This window comes from Myotis lucifugus, unplaced genomic scaffold (assembly GCF_000147115.1).
Source record: "Myotis lucifugus unplaced genomic scaffold, Myoluc2.0 scaffold_16, whole genome shotgun sequence".
Classification (NCBI taxonomy): Eukaryota; Metazoa; Chordata; class Mammalia; order Chiroptera; family Vespertilionidae; genus Myotis; species Myotis lucifugus.
The window spans coordinates 2706520-2727572 of record NW_005871064.1 but is presented as its reverse complement, the minus strand read 5'-3'; the positions used below and the strand labels follow the sequence as shown (position 1 = coordinate 2727572).

Below are 21053 nucleotides of genomic sequence, written 5' to 3'. Positions count from 1 at the left end.
CACCCACAGTCATACATATGCACATACACCACTCACCCACACATGCATACATTCACACACACATACATACCCACATACACACACTCACACACACACACCCAGCATACTTTCACATAGATATACATACCCACACATGCATATCCACACACTCACAAACACACACGCACTCTAGACTTAACAACAAGGACATGTCTTCCCCCTTCCTTTATGCCCCACCCCCACAAAAGGAATCCATCTGGCTCTCCAGTGGCAACCATAGAACTTCGAACCATCTGGAAAGACAGGCAGGGAAGGACTGTGCCGGGGGAGGGTGAAGACAGCCAGGTCAGAGGCAGGGAGGAGAGAAAGCAAGGCAGCTGTCAGATTCCAATCCAAAAAGCCCATTCAGCCTCCTCAAACCTGACCCCCAAAGACCCCACACATTACCCCCATGTCCACCTGGGCAGCTCGCCCGGACTCCAACTCCCTTCCTGTGTCTGCTCACGCACCCTCCTGCCCCCTTCTGCCACCAGCACCCACTCTGGTGACATCTAAAACAGCCACACCGAGTCCAATTTCAGCTCCAATCTTCCCCTGGTTATGGTTGTGTGATTTCTAATTATTTTATTCCCAAGATTTACCTTGATGGATAGTCATACATTTTCCAATTTATTGTACAGTATCTTGTAAAGTGTCCTTAACAAAATGCATGGATTAGACCCTGTTGTTAATTTTCCAGCTGTAAGGAGAAATCTGCAGATAATCACCCGCCCTAGAAGCTCTGATTCAACCCCTATTTCCTTTAATACTAATAAAATGGACAGTTCATTTATAAGAAGTTCCCTAAAAGAGGGTATTGAAAAACATTATATTTCTTTTAAAGTTGTTAAAAGGCATAAATCCATTACTCAGATAGAGATCGCTTAATAATTTAATGCCTTTGGCTTGGCATTGTTCCCGGAATATTTTCACTTTATCTGTCTTTATTTTCAGGTTGGAACAAATTGAGGAATAATCAGCCCTGGTGGCGGGAATTGCCTCCGAGTCCACGGGAAGGAGCGGGGAAGACGCGGTGGGTCGGCAGCCTCCGGAGACCAGCAGTCCAGGGGACAGCACTGCGCAGGCGCTGGGGCATGTCCGGAGGACCCAGCTTCCCTTTGGGCCTCCTTGTCGTGGGGAATGTGTCCTACACGTGGCCAGGGAGGCGACCACCCCACCCTCCCCCCTCCCTCCCATGGCCCAGCCAGCCAAGCAGTGGGAGGGCCCACAGACAGAGTCTTTCTGCAAAGGGGATTAGTCTGCATTTTCTAAATAAAGTCATTTACATGATGTATTAACCCGACCTCATAATTAAAATCATTAACGTTTCTTTGTGCAGATTAGCAATAAAGAGGAACTAAGTGCAGGAATCAAAATTCTTTACAGGCTCATCAAACAACTCTGCCCTCAAGAAGGCTTGGAAGCCCCAACCTGCCCAGCCCTGCCCCCCAGAGGCGCTGTGGACACCCGCCCCCACCCCCCCACCCCCACCACCACGGACCCTCAGTGCCTGGGCTCAGCAGTGCGTGGGAAGTTTTGCCAGGGAAACAGGACCAAGGGAGCAGGGACCAAGTGGTTTGGGAAGCAGCCCTGGAACGAACAGAAGGGTGGTTGAGCTTAAACCTCTGCTCTCCTGCAGAATCCCCACGTACCCCTTCCCCTCTCTGATCCTCAGTTTCCCCTTTAAAATAAAGTCAGTGACCAAAAATGAAGTTTCTGGTCTTTTTCCAGTTCCCAGTGCCATGACCAGTGCGCTGCTCCTGTGAGGAGGACAGATATTTGGCCACGATTGGTATTCAGGACAAGTTTGTTGAAGGGACTTGAAGGTAATATGCCAGACCAGTGAAAGGATGGGCGAGGGGGCAGATGGGACATCACCACATCCAATTCAGGGACATGAACCGTCAATGGGTGGAGCTGAGCAGCTAGTGATGCTCTAAGAGGAAGGGTTGGTCCAAGGTCAGCAGCATGGAGCCCTCACCCTGGCCACTAGAAGTTGCCCATCTCTACAGGCCCTGCCCTGACCTCATCTGGACTAAGGGCTTGGAGGCTGCTACAGGAAGGAGGAGCAGGGAGACCTGACATGAAGGAGGACCAATCGGAGGAGGCTCATGGTCCAGCCTGATCATCTAGGAGTCTGATGATCTTTGTTGACTAGATAGATGTATGAACCTTAGGGAAATAAACTCACAGCTCAAGAAGTCAACAAAGACACAACATAAAACCCACTCCAGCCTCAGGAAATAGAGATTTTCTGGCTCCTTTTGAGAGATGCTCAACTTCAGTCATCATGGACATGAAATATAAACCATACTATACATACATCAGAATGGCAAAAATTAAAAGATCTGACAATACCTAGTATTGGCAAAAAGGTGGGGCAATGGAGAATGTAATTTGGTACATAGTCTTTGCCTGCTTGTGGAAATATAATTTGATATAAACGTTTTTGGAAAAGAACAGTTTGGCATTATCTAGTAGAAAGGAAGCTAGGCATACTCTAAGTTAGACAACTCCATCCCTGGCTATATACATTACAGCAATGGGTACCATGTGGGTACATGCCAAGAAGACTTACAGCAGTTTGTTTGTATTTGCCCCAAAGTGGAAATAACAAATAATCCAATCAAGAATAGAAGCCATATAAAAAAGTTACTGTGTATTCTTGTTTATTCATAAATGGTATACAATAATGAAAATGAGCTACAATTATACACAACCAAATGGATGAGTCCAAGAAAGCGAATGTTGACTAAAGACCAAGACTTAAAAGAAGGCATACATAATGATTCCATTTTTCACCAGGCAGATCTAAATGATAAAGATGAAAGCACAGCGGGTAAAAGAAAAGCAAGGAAATTATTACTAGAAAAATTAAGGCTAATAGTTACCTTTCAGGAGAGAGAAGGAGTTTCCATGGGTTTTTTAATACAGTAGTTACTTGGATGTTTGCATTATCGCTATATGCTAACCTGTATGTACAAATGTTATGCACTTTTCTATGTTTAAGAATAAAAATTTAAAATAAAAAAGATGGAGGAATGGAGGCAGGAAGTGTGTCCAGCACCCTTTTTCATGAAGCTCCTGGAGGATGTGTATCACCAAAACAAGAGAGCAAACCCAGAAAGCAGATACTAAATCTAGAAAACAGGAGTTCTGAACAGGAGAGAGAGGAAGGGAGTCCTTAAAATGATGATGGAAGATGATTCCACGCAGGCAGTTATGCAGCAGAGCCACCAGACAAGAATGGAGCAGGTCAGAAGTCTGCAGAGAGATTTCCACAGGAGATGAACTCGACAGATTGCCTGATGTATTTGAAAGGATTGGGAAGGTGTTTACCTAACTAAGGGAACATCGGGGGCTGAATTAATGGTAAATTCACAGAAAACTAACCAAATATATAAGCAAAACCAAAGATAATTATAAACTCCAGGGAAAACAAAAAGTTGTGTCAGAAAGGAACCATAAAGTATCCTACATTGCCCAGGTAGTATGGTTATAACTGTATGTACAGCCATGATGCTGGGCATTACAACCAGAGAACATGGTTACAATAATGTAAACAGTACATATTGATCTAACTACAGTTATGATATAGGATGGGGACACAGGAAATCTGTGCCTACGGTGTGATCTAGGGTAAAGAGAGCTAAATTGTCATCTTCCATAGTCATAGATGGAAGGCACCAGGCCTCACTGACTATCAGCACAGATAGTACAGTCATAAAAGAATAGAAATATATTCAATACATTACAATTATACCATGACGAGTAGGATTACTCCAGGGCTACAAGCAAGAATTGCTTCATACAAGAGTTCTATTCATAGGCTACATCATATCAGGATGTTAAATAGGAAAAGTATATTATAATTATAATGTATACTTATAAGATATTTTATAGAATTCAACAATCATTTATAATAAAACTTTAAGGCCTAGAATAAAAAGAATTTCTGTTGGTAGCACAGAGCCTCCTTATTTATACTAAATTAGTAATAATTCCTTTAAATTTCAGAACATATAAAAATGCCTGCTATTATCATTGTTTGAAATAATTAATAAATATGTAATTACTTAGCATTATCTTGAAAGTTTTTGTCCAAAAAGAAATAAAAACAGTGTCAGAGAAATAATATTGAAAAAGAAGAGAGAAAAATATTGCTTGTGTATGATGTGATTATACACCTAGACAATTAAATCAGCCAAGATGATTCAGATGTAAAAATACCTAGTGATTCTGCTAAAGTGTAACAGGTTTTATCACTCATATTCTCTCAACTCCAATAGTGTCCCATCTCATTGAGATTAAACCCAGTGTCCTTACCAGGGCCCCATATCACCTGGTGACAACCTCATTTCCCCCCATTTTCTACCTTGTCTGCTCCTCTCTAAACACATGGCTTCCTTATTTCCTCCATATGCTAGGTATGTCCCCATCTCAGGACCTTCGCACTTGCTGTTCCATCTCATCCAGGCCTCTGCTCAAATGATGCCCATTGACGGTCACTATCTCAGATGTCATTCTGTGAATGGTCTTTCCTGAGCACTACATTTTTACCTTGTTATTCTTTATTTTTCCTTTGTAAGATTTATTGCCACCTGGCATGTTAGTTACATATTTGCTTATCATTGCTCTTCTCACTAGAATGAAAGCTCCAAGAAAATGGGAATTTTATATCCTTGGAGCCTAGAAGGATATCTGGCCCATAAAAGGCATTAGATAACTCTGTGTCGAATAAATGATTAAATGGAAGGCATATAAAATACTCCAAAGATCTTAGAGGAATCACTTTCTCTTCTTTGTTAAAATGAGATCAACAATTCCTATATATAACAATATAGAGCTTCTCTATCATGAAAATTAAAATAAGAGGGCAACAAACTAGGATAAGTATTTGAACCAACAGGACAAAAATGATTAATACTTATAATCTATAAAGAGCCCATTTAAATTTATACGAAAAGCACCAAGACCATAATAGATAAAACAAGAGATAATTCACATATAATTCAATACATTATAAATGAACACATAAAGAAATAGTAATCTTCAGTAGTAAACAAAGAAATGTAAATTAAAGCAAATTGGGTTACCGTTTTCTCTCTCAAATTTGCATATATGTATATATTTTTGGCTAACTGCTTCTGAAGTTGAGATGAAACTAGTAGATACATCCAAGAGTGGTGACACTATATTAAACAATATTTTTGTAAAACAATTCATATAGAGAAAAAGCCACATGGATGTCTGTGTCCTTTACCAGTAATTCCTCTATTAGGAATTATTCCTATGGAAATTCAACAGCAGCAAAAAGCTATTTACAAGAAGATGCTCAGTGTTATCTATAAAAGCTCCAACGGAAACATAAATGGCCAACATTAAGGGGAATGGTTTAATAAATTACAGTACCTCCGCACAATGGAATATTATGTGGCCATTAAAATGATAATTATGCAGAAACATGAAAAATGTTTATGATCCACTGGTCATTGAAAACAAGCAGAATACAAAACAGTCAGTATGTACCATGACCAAAACACCCAGCATGTATATGCATTTAGAAGATAATATGCACAAATAATATACTGGTTGGATAGAGGTTAGTGGAATTTTATAGTGAGTTATAAAAAATATTATTTTTTAAATGTTCTCTTTAAATTTCTACCCAGAAGTTCCTGAGATTTCTAACAAGCTAGATCTTGTGCCTGACATAACACGGCACAAACTACCAATTTGTCTACATTCCTGTAAACCTTTATTGCCTTTACTCATTTACACTACAATAGTAGGACCCCAGTTACCACCACTTTCAGCACTCCCTCTGCTATGGCACTTGTAGCAAAGATGCAGAAACATGTCAAACAAAGCAATAAACAAAACAACACTCAGGCTACATCGAAAGTGACCCTCATAACCACTCAAGCAGCCTGTTTGTGGCCAGCTGGACTAATGGGCTTTGCCTTGGCCAGAAACTTTGCTTGTATCTCTGAAAGCTTTTAGGTCAGTGGTTCTCAATCTTCCTAATGCCGCGATCCTTTAATACAGTCCCTCATGTTGTGGTGACCCCCAATTTCATTGTTACAAGTTGAACATAATTAAAGCATAGTGATTAATCACAAAAACAATATGTAATTATATATGTGTTTTCCGATGGTCTTAGGCGACCCCTGTGAAAGGGTCGTTCGACCCCCAAAGGGGTCGCGACCCACAGGTTGAGAACCGCTGTTCTAGGTAGAAGGAGCTCTCTATTCTGCCCAAGCCAGAAAACACGTTCTGAAAACACAGCTGGGAGTTGAGTCAGCCACCTCTACAGCCAATGAGACAAGCCCAAATGGATTTCCTGGTCATCATGCATTGGAGGCAGACTAGCTCAGACACCCGTGCTGACCAACACGGTTTGATGGCATAAGAAGGGGTGCAGATCTGTCTGCCCAGAATGCTTTCCTCCCTGTCATCCACCTGGAGAACGGATTCCCCAGCCTTCATTATAGTACCTTCCTGACCTTTCCACCACATCCCACTCCTGAGAGCTTGAGCAAGTTCCTTAAACTCTGTGCCTCCTCCGGAAAATGGGGATAGCGAAAGCCCCTACCTCACAGTGCTATGCAAGAATTAAATGAGTTAATGTCTTCCAAGCAAAGGGAAGAGTGTCTGCCATCTGATAAACACCCACTCACACAATGTTAGTTACCACTGTGCTATCGTCCCTGGGTGGAACTCACCATCCCTCCTCTCCACTCTATTCCATACACATTCCTAATAAAGAAACACGGTCCCAAACCTGGTATGGGACAAAACTTTTGGCATGATGTAATCCCCAACCTCCTTCTGGGAAGAAATTAGCATTGATAAAATGCTTAAGCAATTTTCTGATAAACTTTAATGAGATTAAGACCTCTGCTGGGAAGCCAGATACCCACCCACTCAGTGGACTGTCAGTCGGAATCTAATGATCTGGAAACAATCCTTCTTCTTGTATCCAGTCTAACAGTGATAACCTAATCATTCTGTTTCCCTATAAAATTTTTCTTTGGGACAATCTTGAAGGCTTAAGCCTCCTTACTTGTGACCTGATTGAACTAAAACCCTTGATACATGTTTAAAAGTAAAATGTCTGAAAAAAAATTTAAGAAACCTATTATGGTACATAAAACAGTTAATAGCATTTATTTGTATTCTTTTCTAATTTTCATACTAGAATAAGGACCCTGGGAGGCAGGAACCATACTTGTTTTTAGCCATATTTTTATCCAGAACTTAATACTGTAAACAATACATAAAAATAGTCAATAACTGTTAAGATAATAAATTATTAGAGAACAAATCTTTAAAAACAAATGAAAAAAGCACTTATCTAGAAGAATGGAGGCACAATTACAAGGCACTACTGACTATGGATTCAACTATAGATTGAAAATTCGTTGTTAGCTGTGAGGCCTGGGAAAGTGTCTTCACCTTCCTGAGCGTCCATTTCTTCATCACACTACAGGATGATCACACACTGTAGAGGTGTCATGAGTTGGGACAACTTGTGTAGAGAGTGTAATGCCATGTCAGATACATTTGAACCTCAAAACATTTTACTTTCCTCTCTTGCCACTGGGACTCCCTATGTGACATTGGGAAAGTCACTTCCTCTCTCTAGGCCTCAGTTTCCTTATCCATAAGTGAGAACTTAAAAGTCCCTTGCAGGCCAGGGATACAATGCGGAAAAAATAAGAGAATGGACATAAAAAGGCTTTACAAAGTAAGTAAAGCTCAAGGTAGACTTTTGCTTCCAGCCAAGATGGAGAAACAGAAACCAGACTTACCCCCCTGTCCGAAAAAGCCAAATTGCTGGACAAAATGCACAAAATAATAGTTTTAAGACACTGGGCATCCAGCACTGAAGGACGGTGATACCTGAAAGATGAGAAAAAATTGATGTGAGCCCCACAATTGCCCCAATTACAGCCGTGGGAGTGTCCAGGCCACAGAGCAGGAAGGTGGAACTGAGGCAGAGCTTGGTGTTCTCCCCAAGCTGAGGAGACAGAGCTGAGAGTCCAGGGAGACCAAAGTTGAAGTTCATAGGACAGAGTGCCAGGTAGAAGAGTGGCACAGAGAGAGAACGCAGAGAGCTGCAAGGAGTTCCCTGCAAGTATTCATCAGAGAACTGGTCAATGCACACATAGGGAAAGAACCACCCAAAAGGACTCCAGGGACCAGTATCTGGCACTCACATGGAGCAGGAACAGTGCTGTTCCCACAGACCAGACTGGGAAACCTCACAACTCACAGGGCATTGGTTAGAGTACTCAGAAAGGTCTTAACACTGGACTATACACAAATCCGGTCCCCCCGTCACAAATCTGAAATGTAAGGTCCAATAGCATCAAACTATTCCCAATAATTTAATTGAGTCCCCAAATATCATTTAAGAATATTAAAAGGAATACAAAAATATCCAGCACATAACAAGATAAAATCCATAAAGCTTTATATCCAATCAAAAATTGCCAGGTATAAAAAGAAGCAGGAAAATATGACCCACAATAAGGAGGAAAAAGGCAATCGACCCAAACAGACACAGAACTAACACAGAAGTTAGAATTAGCAAAGTATAAGTAGTAAAAGTATACAGTTTTTAACTGTATTCCATATGCTTACAAAGTTAAGATGTAAAAAAGACCAAAATCAAACTTCTAGAGATGAAAATTACAATGTTTAAAATGAAAATTGTACTGGATGATATTGATACAGATTAGACCTTAAAAAAATAAAAGGAAAAGATGAAGAATAAAGAACTGGAATACATAGCAATAGAAGCTATCTAAAAAAGAAACACACAGAAAAAAAAAGAATGAAAAAAAAAATAAACAGAAAGAGCACCAATGCCCTGTAGGGATAACTTCAGGCAGCCTAACGTATGTGTAATTGAAGTCCCCAAAAGAAAGAAGAAAAAAGTATTTGAAAAAGTAATAGCCAGAAAATCACTAAACTTGAGTTAAAAACAAAACAAAAACTATAAAACCACAGATCCAAGAAGCTCAACAAACCTAAAACACAAGAAATATGAAGAAAAGCATACTAAGACATATCATAATCAAATTGTTCAAAACCAATAATAAAGAGAAAACCTTAAAAACAGCCAGAGATGAAGGACATGTTACATTCAGACCAATAAATATAAGAATTATAGCATTTTTTTCATAAACAATAATTCAGGCAAAAAGCACTATCTTTAAAGCACTAAAAGAAAAAAAACTGTCAACCTAGAATTTTCTACACAGAGAAAATATCTTTCAAAAGCAAAGGTGAAATACTTTTTCAAACATATGAAAGCTGAAAAAAATAATAATCAGCACACCCACACTAAAAGAAATATTAAAGGACATTCTTTAAGCAAAATGAAAATGATACCAGGTGGACATACATTAAGCAATAATAGTATCAAAAATGGTCATTACATTTGTAGCTGTATTTTTTTAAAATAGTTGAGTATTTCTACAAAAAAATAATAGCAATGTAGTATGGCGTTTATAATTATGTAAAAGTGAAATGTATGATAACACTAGCATAAAGGTCAGGAGGCCTTTTGGGAAGAAATGGAAGGAGGAGAAGTGGAGAAGAAGTGGAAATGTACTATTGTAAGGTTCATATACTTATACATGAAGTGACACAATATCATTTGAAGATAGGTGTGAGGTTAACAATTTATATTATGAACCTGAAGGCAACCATTAAAATAACAAAACAAAGAGTTATAGATAAATAAGTTAACAAAGGAGATAAAAGAGAACCATGAAAAGTAATCCAAAGAAAAGCAGGAAGAATAAAATAAGAGATGGGCTGAATAGAAAACAAATAGAAAGATGATAGATTTAAATTTAACCATCAATAATCACATTGAACATAAGTGCTCTATGTACTATAATTAAAAGGTAGAGATTGGGTTAAAAAGACTCAGTTATATGCTGCTTACACAAACCCACTTTAAATATAAAGAAATAAATAGATAAAAATAAAAAGATAAAAAGGTATACTATGCTAACACTAATCAAAGGAAAGCATAGTAGCTATAAATATGCGAATATCAAATAAGCACATGAAAAGATAACCAATATCATTCATTGAAAGGGAAATACAAATTTAAAAAAATTTATTGATTGATTTTAGAGAGAGAGAGAAAAAGGGAGAGATAGATGATAGATAGATGATAGATAGATAGATAGGAACATCGATTTGTTGTTCCATTTATTTATGCATTCATTATATGATTCCTGTACTAGTATGTGCCCTGGCCAGGGATTAAACCCATAATCTTGGTGTGTTGGAACAATGCTCTAACCAACTGAACTACCCAGCCAAGAGAAATACATATTAAAATCACAATGAAACACCACTATGCAACAATTAGAATGATTAAAATTAAGAAAACTGAGCATACCAAGTATTGGGGAGTATGTGGGATGACTGGAGCTCTCAGAGTGCTGCTGGAGGGAGTGGTCAATGGTACAACCATTTTGGAAAACAGCTTGGCAGTTACCTAAAAAGTTAAAGTTACCTATCAGGTAATCCAATCATTCTAGTCTCTGTCTCCAAGAGAAATGAAAACATGTGCACATGAAGATTCATATAGGAATGTTTGCAGCAACTTCATTTGTAATAGCCAAGTGTCCATCAGGTGAGTGGATAAACACCCATAATCTATCCATACAATGGAATACTACTCAGCAATAAAAACGAAGGCATTATTGATACTTGCCACAACATGGATTAAACTAAAATAATTGTGTTGAGTGAAAGAAGCCAGATAAAAAAGAGTAAGTACACACTGTGTGATTCTATTTATATAATATTCTAGAAGATGCAAATAATATGCAGTGACAGAAAGCAAATCTGTCATACAGCATCCCCTGCTCCCCAGGGACAGGACGGAGTGAGAGCAGATGATTACAAAGGGGCAGGAGGTGAAGGATTTGTTCATTATTTTCATTATGATGTTGATGTCACAGTTGTATATATGTCAGAACTTATCAAATTGTACACTTGAACAAGTACAACTTATTATATTTCAATTATACAGCAGTGAAGCTGTTATAAACAATGTGCACTACAGTGAGGAGTGGCTATTATCAGCTGCTACTGGGTATCCCACAGAAGGGGTCAAGCCAGACCCCAGCGGCCACCATGCAGGAGCCAGTTGGAGCCTCCTTCCGGTCATGGAGACAGCCCACGCCTCCCACTTACTGTCTCTGTGACTCATGTCTGAGTGGGAGAACTGCAGTCAAGTTTTCAAGCCGGTAAAACCAAAGCGAGAAACACAGTGAAGGCCAAAGGAGCTGTAGGACCTTATCGAGAAGGTGTTTTGACGGACTCACCCCTCCCCTGTCGCCCACTTCCTCCCCACAGATAGCACGGACGCCTGTTCTAGGCCTAGATGTCTGGCCTCCCTGCCCACTCTGAGAATCTCTGCCTTCCTCCCAGCTGAAAACTGTTCTCCAGAAAAACAAAACTGTGATAAAAGACAGCAGCATGGCCTCGTACCAGCTTTTAATGGGCAAATTTGTATGAACAGGGGCAAAATGAAGGACAGCAAGTAAAACACTGAATTAAAAGCCACTTAAATTAAGAATTCAATAGCATCCACTTAACTAATAAATAGTATTCCTCTTTGCCATTGATCGGTCCAGGATTGTAATGAAGAGTTCCAGGGGCAACAGCGGAATGTCTTAATTCATGGTATAAACGTCACCAACTCCTGGGTTCCTAAGATTGAATGCGTCGGAGAAGAGCGGGATGGAGAGCCCGCAGGAATTAATTCTTGAAACATCCCTGCGGGGTCAGCGTTATTACACCCTGCTTCTAGGTGGATTTAATATCTGGAGTGCTGGGCAGGGCGCCGTTTGCCCAGGGGAGCCTCTGTAATCATTATTAAGTGATGATGGGGGAGAGAGACTGGAGTTGGAACTCACCCTGGATCGGCTGTCTTATTTATTTTCAAGTTAAGAGACTGAACAAATGCAGTGTTGTTATTATCATGGTGATGATTATTGCTGTAGTGTGTAATAACAGCCTGGAGCTGCCAGAACTATGTGGGGAAGACGGCACTAAGTCACAGGCTTCCGAGAGCTGTTCTCTCTGAGGACCATGTTTTGTAAAATGAGAGTTCATTGGAAAGACGCCTCCCACCCTAGACTCCCCCCACAAAGGCTCCTCTCCTTGGAGTCAGGCCCTGCATCACAGTGTGTCTTCTCATCATGGGCTCCAGGCTGGCAAAGAGACCTTGAGCTCTGCCTGCCACTTCTTCTTGGAAAGTAAGTGTCAGGGGCTTCAGCTTGGACTCCGAAGGCCTCCCAAACACCGCCCCCCCCCACCCCCAAGTAGGGATGTGGTCATCATGAAAAGGCATTTTAGGGATGCAGTCACTCCGAGTCTTCCCAATCTCATTGAGGTCTATTTCCTGCACCCAATGGGAGCGGGTGGTCTGGACAAAATGCCTTGGACAGGTGCCATCTCAGGTTCAGTGAATGGGGACAGAGCAGAAGGGCCAGGAGGAGTAAAGGTGACTTTCTCTATCCTTTGATACATTCTGGGCATTGTCTGGACACAGGGCTGGGATTCCTAACCCTGGGAAGTCTCATGAGCATGTGAAAGAACATGAAGATGGAAAAGATCCTGAGGTGTCCTTGCCCCCATTTTATAACAATGCTCTCAGTTTAGAGCTGAGGAAATCAAGCTCAGGAGGATAAAATGGCCAACTCAAGGCTGTACCACTTGACGTGGGCCCTGGTTCCTGTCTCATGGTCCATTCTATCACATCGTGCTTTGGGTCGTTCTCAGGTTAGTGAAGTTGAAGGATGAGACACCTGAGAGGTGGCCCACAATCAAGCAACAGGTGTGTCGTGGACACTTACTGAGTCTCTACCCAATGGACAGGCCCTGTGGGAACTTCAAGGAAAAGGCTTATTGACCTGCCCTCGGAGAACTTACTCTCTCCCAAGGAGGCGAGGCTGACCCACAAGAAACCCTCTGTGAGAAACGTCGGGCAGTATATACAATCAAACATCATTTGAGAGACAGGGCATGTGGAAATGCCAAGAAAATGGAACCAGTAGAGTGTTCTTATGGGCTCACTTCATAAATAAATGTCCCCCAAATAACCAGCATACACAAAAACATTTCTCAGCCTTCCTTTCTTCTTGGACATAGCCTACGGATAGGTACCCATTAACACGCAACCACCAACATAGCATAAGCATGCACTAGGATAGTGGTTCTCAACCTGTGGGTTGCGACCCCTTTGGCGGTCCAACGACCCTTTCACAGGGGTTGCCTAAGACTATCCTGCATATCAGATATTTACATTACAATTCATAACAGTAGCAACATTACAGTTATGAAGTAGCAACGAAAATAATTTTATGGTTGGGTCACAACATGAGGAACTGTATTTAAAGAGCCAGAAGGTTGAGAACCACTGCACTAGGAGATGCAAGGTCATGCTCATTCATGCCGCTGTCTTTGTTTCTAGTGATGTGGGGCCAGACTGGGGGAGTTTCAGGCTGCACCAAGCCCAAGCCCACAGAGCACATCCTGGACCACTCACAAAGCCTCATACCAGCCAATATCTGCTGGCGTAGAACCTACTGGCCCAGAGCCTCCGCGGGTCCCGCTGGAGAGCCATCTACCTTGGCAGTCTCTACCTTCCCAGGCCTCCTGCAACACTGCTGTCACTCATGCTCCGCCACTGGAGAGCCTTCTGTGCTCCCTCATGAATCATCTCCACCTGGCCTGGCCCCCTCTCTTCCCTGACCTAGCGTGGCCCCAGCTCCCACGGGAGCCCTGTGCCTGGGGCCTGACTTGATTCCTCCCGGTACCACAAACACCAGAGCTTGGAGGGTGAATTCCCGTCACCCAGAACACCCTTCTTGCCTCTCCATCTGGCTAAATCTGACACATTCTTCGGGACTGTCCTCCATGCCCAGACCTCGCATGGCCCTCTCTGTCCTCTCGGTCTCCAGTACCCTTGCAAGTGGCGTCATGGGAGTGGCCGGGCAGTGAGATGCTCATGCATCCTCCCACTTATGATCCCAGCACCCTGAGGTCAGCCTCACGCTGTGGTCATCTCGCACCTGCCCAATGAGTGTCCAGAATTAAGGCTTAGGGGACTGGAACAGACCCAGAGGTGACCTAGTTATCCCTTTCTTTTTTTTCAGCTGAAGGAATCAAGGACCTTCAAAAACAAATGTAATGAGTGCATGCAGCTAAGCTCTATGGCAGCCTTAAAATGACTACCCACCCTCCCTTGGCCCCATCCACTTACTGCAGCAGAGCGCTGAGAAGTGTTAGGGCTGCTGGTGGGCTACCTGCTCTCTAGGCTCTGGGGTACTATATGTGGTCAGTCCATGGGGCTCCTGGGTGACAATAAAGCTGCTAGAGGAGCAAAGGACATAGACAATACACAGGAGGAAATACAAATAATAAACCAACATGTAGAATAAATCAGTAATCAACGATATGCAAATTAACCACTCAAGCCCCCTCAAATGCAAAGTAAGGCCATCATGTACCATTTTATACTTATAAATTAGCCCAAAAAATGGAATCAACATACCAAATGTTGGTAGGACTGTGAGGAAATGAGAACATTCATAAATGACTAATGACATTAAGACCTGGTGCAACATTTGGGAGAAAATATTTAGCAAAACATATCAAGACCCATCTCGATATTCGTGCCCTGTGACCTAGTAATCCCACCACTGGGATTTCATCCTGGAGGTCTGCACAGCCTCTCTCTCAGCCGCTGCTGCTGAATCAGCACTACTCCAGGCCCCCGATTGTTAATGCCTCCAGTGTGTGGGTGACATCTCTCCAGTCAATTAATGAGCCCATCTTTGTAAGATATAACATTAGCCAGCCTGGCTCACATCAATTACAGTCAAAGGCTGGGCCGTAATCGTGGGGTGGATCAGACTGAGCTGCTCATTGTTTAATAAGACCACAGAATCAAATCACCTTTATAAATAAAACTAGGATAAATCAGAGAGAAACAAAGGAAGGAGCACTCGCCACACGTCACTTCACACAGCTGGCTGTGTCACAGCACATCCTCACACGCCCAGCCAGGCTCGCCACTCTCCCCAGGCTCAGCTGGATGAAGGACCTCCTGGGCTCTTCTGAGTGGCTGGGTTCCGCTGTCAGGCACCATCCTGGTTTCGCAGAGGTGGGGAAACAGCTTTTCCATGTGCTGGAAAGTGGTGGTGCTTCGGAAAAGCTGGCTGCAGGGGTTGGGATTAGGGAAGCTGGGGAGGGCTACCACCAAGTCACCATGGCAACAGTCTCCCTGGCATCACCCTCCCTAACCCGGCCAGCCCCCACCAACTGGTCTGCTCTCACAGGGACTGTGACTAACTGCTTCTCCATGTGGCAGACACTCCCCACAGGCTTGTGCCTGTGAGCGAGAGAGAGGGCGGCCTATACTCTTTTACCTTCACAGAGGCCTTTGCAGGCACTTTGCCACTCTTGTCTCAATTCAGCCCCACAGGCAGGAGGGTGGTGGAAGGACAGGGGTTGCGGATGAGAAAGGGAAAGACAGAAAGGGTGAGCTGTCTGGGGAGTTCACAGGTGAGTGAGACCCACCTATCTGGGTAGACACTGGGAGAAGATGAGGTTAGAGGAGGATGTGTTCTATTCCTGGTGGTGCCACACCCTGGGCATCTCACTTCACCTCTCTGGTTAAGGGGGAAATGGAGGGCTGGACAGGAGCCAGAGATCCTAGGCTTTCAGATTAAACTGTGTAGTGCGAAAATAAAAATGGGAGTTCCAACATAAGGTAGCCAGGCTTGCCATAGTTACATTACAAACCATGCATATCTACTCTCTGTCCACTATAAACCATCCAGTATCACTATATTTTCTAAAAAAGAAGATGCTCTAACTCCCTCCAAATAGAAAGGGCATAATCTCAAAATAAAGAATAATCCTTTATTTGGATATGTTTAGCATTACAGGTGTACCTCAGAGATATTGTGGGTTCTCTCCAGAACCTTGGAATGAAGTGAGAATCGTGGTAAATCGACTGGTAACCTTTTGCTGGTGGAGGGTCTTGCCTTCAGTTTGCAAAAGCATGCAACAGCTGTGAAGCGCAATAAAGTGAGGTATGACTGTATAGAATCATTTTTCTCACTTCACTTCAGCCTGGTGAAGACTTCAGTGACAACTCGTAGGAACCTGAGGGCATGTGTTTGGGAACCTCTGAAGGGTCAGTGATCCTGCAGAAAGTAGCAGAGTGGACATCGCCATCCCAGGAATGGACTTGAATTCAGGGTGAGCTCTCCATTGGCGCCAAGACCTGGATCTCCCTGGGGCGATGCAGGACCCAGCAATGTGAAATGGCACCCTCGTTTTGTTGGGTTTTATTTTATTTTTCCAAAGCAGGAGCAACTTTCCCCCTGAAGAGACAAAAACCTCTGTTTCTCCTTTTCCTCTGCAGCTTTTCCCAGTTAACCTCTCTTCTAAGCAGAGGAATTTTTGCTGGCCAGCGTAAGTGTTTTAAAAGGTTCTTGGTCCCAAGTGCAGCCCCACCCGCACCCCACCCCAGCAAGGCCATGAGGTCCTGGCGTGACCGTGTGCACTTGGTGAAGGACAGATGATACGCACTCCAGGAAAAGGTAAAGGCCAGGCCGCGCCTCCGGATGGGGTAAGTGAGAGAATGGAGCCCATCTCTGGGTTCCTGTTAGAAGCAGCTGCCCTCTGTCCCCTTCTAGCTAATGCCCTGGGGCTCACGCTTGAGCCAGAAATCAAGAACCTGCAGGGCCTATTAAAACAGATTCCTTGGCCCCACCCCAGAACTTCTGGTTCGGTGGGTGTGGGGTGGGGCTCCAGAATTTGCATTTCTGACAAGTTCCCAGCTCACTGAGGCTGCTAGTTTGGGGCCACATTTTGAGAACCACAGCTTGCCGATCTATGACGAGGCATCTGGGATCCAGAGCTGGAGCAAAAGACTCAAGGATGGGGCAGTCGGCTGGGAACAGAGAATAGGGTGCAGCCGGGCGTGCTGATGAGACGTGGAAGTCCGGAGGAAGCTCGATGTTTTCCGGAGGCCACAGAATTTCTTTGCAGGGTGTCTGTGATCCCGATCCCCACTCACAAAGGGTTTACAACTCTGTCCCCTGAACACTGAGCTCCTGAAAGGTATCCTAGCATGAGCCCTGCCTGGCTAGAGGCACTTTGAGGTGAGGGACCGACCTCCTCTCCCACTGGGCTCTTCAGCCCATCACAACCCTGCAGGTCAAGTCCATGGGGCTGGGGAGCCACATTTCATTCTCAACTCATCTTTGTCTTTTGTTGGAGCTTCCCAGTTCATTCTTTCCCAGCTTCATGGCCCAGCCCAGCTGAATTATGACCCTGAGTTCCTTAACAAGGGCACTAACACAGCCTGGATGTTGGGAAGTATGGGTACAGGATATCCATGATCCCACACAGCCAAGACTTGCCCTGCATCCTAGTGATAGGAGCAGAAATAGAATATTGGGGACCAGCTATAATTGTAAGAAATATTAATCATGCTCTGTTAACTGTGATTGTTTTGTTCTGATTAAAGAAGGCACATTCTAACCTGGCTGGGAGTTGCATGTGGGACCTGGGAGCTCACCTGGAAATGCAGATTATCATGGAAAGATTAACAACCTTGTTGCAGAAACCAGAATGGACAGCCCTTTGAAGACCTCCAGCCCTTTGCATATCACTAAGCCCTTTGAAGACCCCCAGCCTTTGCATGTCCACAGGCCTTTGCAAATCTCCTTTTATTACCTGTAAACTGCCCATTGGCATACCCTTTTGCCTACTTCCCCATGTAATCTTTGTCCTTCTGCTCAATATAAGCAGCTGTTTATGGGGAGAGGCAGAGCAGATTTTTATGGATGCCCTGCTGCTCTCCCATATTGCTGGCAGTATTGGAATAAACGCTCATATGATTCAACCCCGTCTCTGCTTAATTGGCTCAAGTAGTGATAGGCAGCATGGACCCATTGATTGTCTGGTTACACTAGCACTGTAGAAAAATTGTACTTTGTTTTATTCACCATTTTAAAGAAACCTCATCACAATAGCAATGCTGCACTGACTTAGTTTACAGGACTTTAGTATGAGTCACTTTCTTTGTGAAAGATAAGGCACCTACAAATTAGATCAATGCACCTACAAAATATTCCTTTCAGAATACTGGTTATTTTAAGCTGGTTATTTTTTAAAAATGAAAGACTCAGGGAAAACCTTTCACCTTCCTCCTCATTGCCTAAAAGAATTTAGATGGAGGACCTGCTCTGAGAAGGGAGATATTATAGATAGCTATAGTTTTGCATGAACAAGTGCGCTTGATCAAAGTCTGCCCTGTGCTCCATTTTTAAAGATGGCCCAGCATTTACCAAACGTTTGCTCTTCCATCTCCACAGGCATTGCTTTCCTGCTCAGGCATATAAGCTCTGATTTGTTCTCTGGGTCTCATAGTCTTATGGAACCTCTATATGTACATATGTAATAAATTTGGTCATTTTCTCCTGTTAACCTGTCTCATGTCAATTTGATTATTAGTCCAGTCAGAAGAACTTAGAAGGGTAGGAGGAAATTTCTTTTTCCTTGCCCCCACACCCAGTTTCATTTTTCCCTTGTGTTATAATTAGCTTTATAGAATAGATATTTTTTAGTTTTGCATGTAGGTATATAGATATAGATATAGATAGTGCTAGAGATAGATATAATTAGATATAGAGATATAAACATCAATGCATATATGGATATATACAAATAAATAAATATAACCAGGCCCACAGTGAAAGAAAGAGTAAAGGAGGGATTTCAATGATAACCATGATACTTTATCTCTAAAAAAAGAAAACAAGGGATCCAAGTTAAATATGGCAGAAATGTTAACGCTGACTAATTATAGCTCATGGAATATGGATCATAGTTATGTAATTTCCCTGTACATTAATGCATGTTTGAAATCATTCCTAACTTTTAAACTTCCATGAAAATATTACCTGCAGGAAATATGCCAAAATATTTAGAATGATTTTCTCAGAGTAGTGAAAACATGGGTGATTTTCTTCTTCTTTCTATGTTTCTGTATTTTCCTCCTTTATGATAAGCAGGTGTTGTTTTGCTAAGAAGGGAGAACATGTGATCTATCAAAAAGGGAAACAATCCACCCTGTCTCACTATCTCACTAAGAAACACACTGTAACCTGAATAAAATGATAATTTCTGTAAACTTCATGGTGTGTTACTCTTTACATGCCACTTCCATCCATGTGTTTCATAAGTGTGGGAAGCAGATAGGCAAAGTGTGCCAATAAATTGTTTGTTCTGGTTACACATGGTTATTATGGATGGAGCTGGGTTCAAGGACTAGTATTTAAGGATTCTTAATCTCATGCTTTTTTGGCTGCACCAAACTACCTCTTGACAAACCAAACAGCCATTGATATAAATGTATACAGCTGCTCCCAAATATCTGCTTTATGGTGTATCTGTTAAATCAAGTGCTTTGAACTTGAACCCTAGTTCCTCACGGAAACAGCATTATGATAGCAAGTTAGTTCAAAGGTTCCCAGAAGTCACCATTTCCACCCTGACCTCTCCTGGAAGAGTTGCTATTGGTTTGGGTCATCTCCATCAGTATGATTCATCAGGCATCTCAAACTCCACGCTGGCAAAACTAAGCTGTTTACATTTCACCCAAACCTTTCCCAGTTTTCCTTCTTTTCATAAGTGCCATCTTGGCCCACGGTAGCTCAATCCAGAAACTTTTGGGAATTATTCCTGACTTGACCCTCTTCCTTCCCAGCCCCCATCCATCCATCTCATCACTGTTGACATCCAACCCATCACCAAATTCTGCTGAGCGTGTCTCTAAAGTATATCTCAGTTCCACCCACTTGTCTCCATGCTTCTGTCACTGATATGATCCAGGCCACCATCCCCTCTCCCCAGAACTCTAGCTTACAACCTTTGGACCCTTGTTTAGAAAGCAAAGAATAGGAGTCTGGTCCCTAGACGAGGGTCCTGGCTCTCATGTTTGGGGTGTTTATTAAATCAGTGAGCATCTAATCTTGTTCTGGCTGAGGAGCTATTTGCAAAAGTGTCCTCACTACCCCCTTCCCCCCTCCTTCCTCCCCCCACACACACTCCACCCCACATGGCCCCTGGTTCTCGTCACAGAGACTTAATCTCGGGGCTTTGTCATCTTCCAACTTGAAGCTAAATTTATTTTTCCTAATTACAAGACATACTTACTGCCAGAAAAGAGTCACGAGTGAGCAAAAACAATGACAATTAATGGAAAGGCCCGATCTTTAGCAATGAAAATATAATTGGTTAATTAATTAACAGATCATCAAAACAGCCCTAGCTGAACTGGTAAAGTGCTTACATAAACAAACCTTGCAAAAACAGATATGAATGCTAATGGCCAATGCCAGGATGGTCTTCTTAAACCTATGGTTTCCTAGAAGGTGTCAGACTACTTCCTAATCAGTGTGGTTCCCCTCTGTGGAGGCCGGGGTTGGTGCACGGCTCTGCATAGCATCAGGGTGTGCATGCCGTGGGGAACTTCGAGCTTCGAGGGGCCTCCAAGATCATTCATTCCCCTGAGTTCCCCGCACCCAGGACACAGCCCAGCTCTCGGAATCCAAGCCCAGTGCCCAGCACCATGCCTGACCCAGAATGTGATAAAATGAGTCGAATCCAAATCTCTGATTAAAGAGAAGAGTTGAAGCCCAGAGAGGTCGGCGACTTGCCTAAGATTTCAGGGTTCACTTTTGATAGAGTGAGATCACCACACACAGATCCCCTGACCCTCGGTCCACACTATGTTATGCATTCAAAGGAGGAAAAAGATTTCAAACTTTCTCTGCCTGCACTTGATGTGCTTTTCTAGCGCTACATGACCCAGAAAGGACTGCTCAGCACCGTCTTCCAACGCGCAGGTAAACAGCGGGAGCAGTGCAGAAGTGCACCCTGGGTGAGCCTGCGCGTTCTTTCCTTGG

The 21053-nt window shown here is 42.8% G+C and overlaps 1 protein-coding gene across 5 annotated transcripts in view; it reads right to left on the bottom strand.

Annotated features, from left to right (window-relative positions):
* ZBTB7C (zinc finger and BTB domain containing 7C) overlaps positions 1-21053 on the bottom strand; it is a 214582-nt gene that overhangs the window by 155648 nt on the left and 37881 nt on the right. The window contains exon 3 of one of the 5 annotated variants that reach the window (XM_023750854.1): positions 10448-10546. The exons of the other annotated variants lie outside the window; for them this stretch is intronic. Within the exon in view, the coding sequence (XP_023606622.1) occupies positions 10448-10546 (99 nt within the window). The remainder of the gene's footprint in view (positions 1-10447; positions 10547-21053) is intronic. 5 annotated transcript variants of the gene reach the window in all.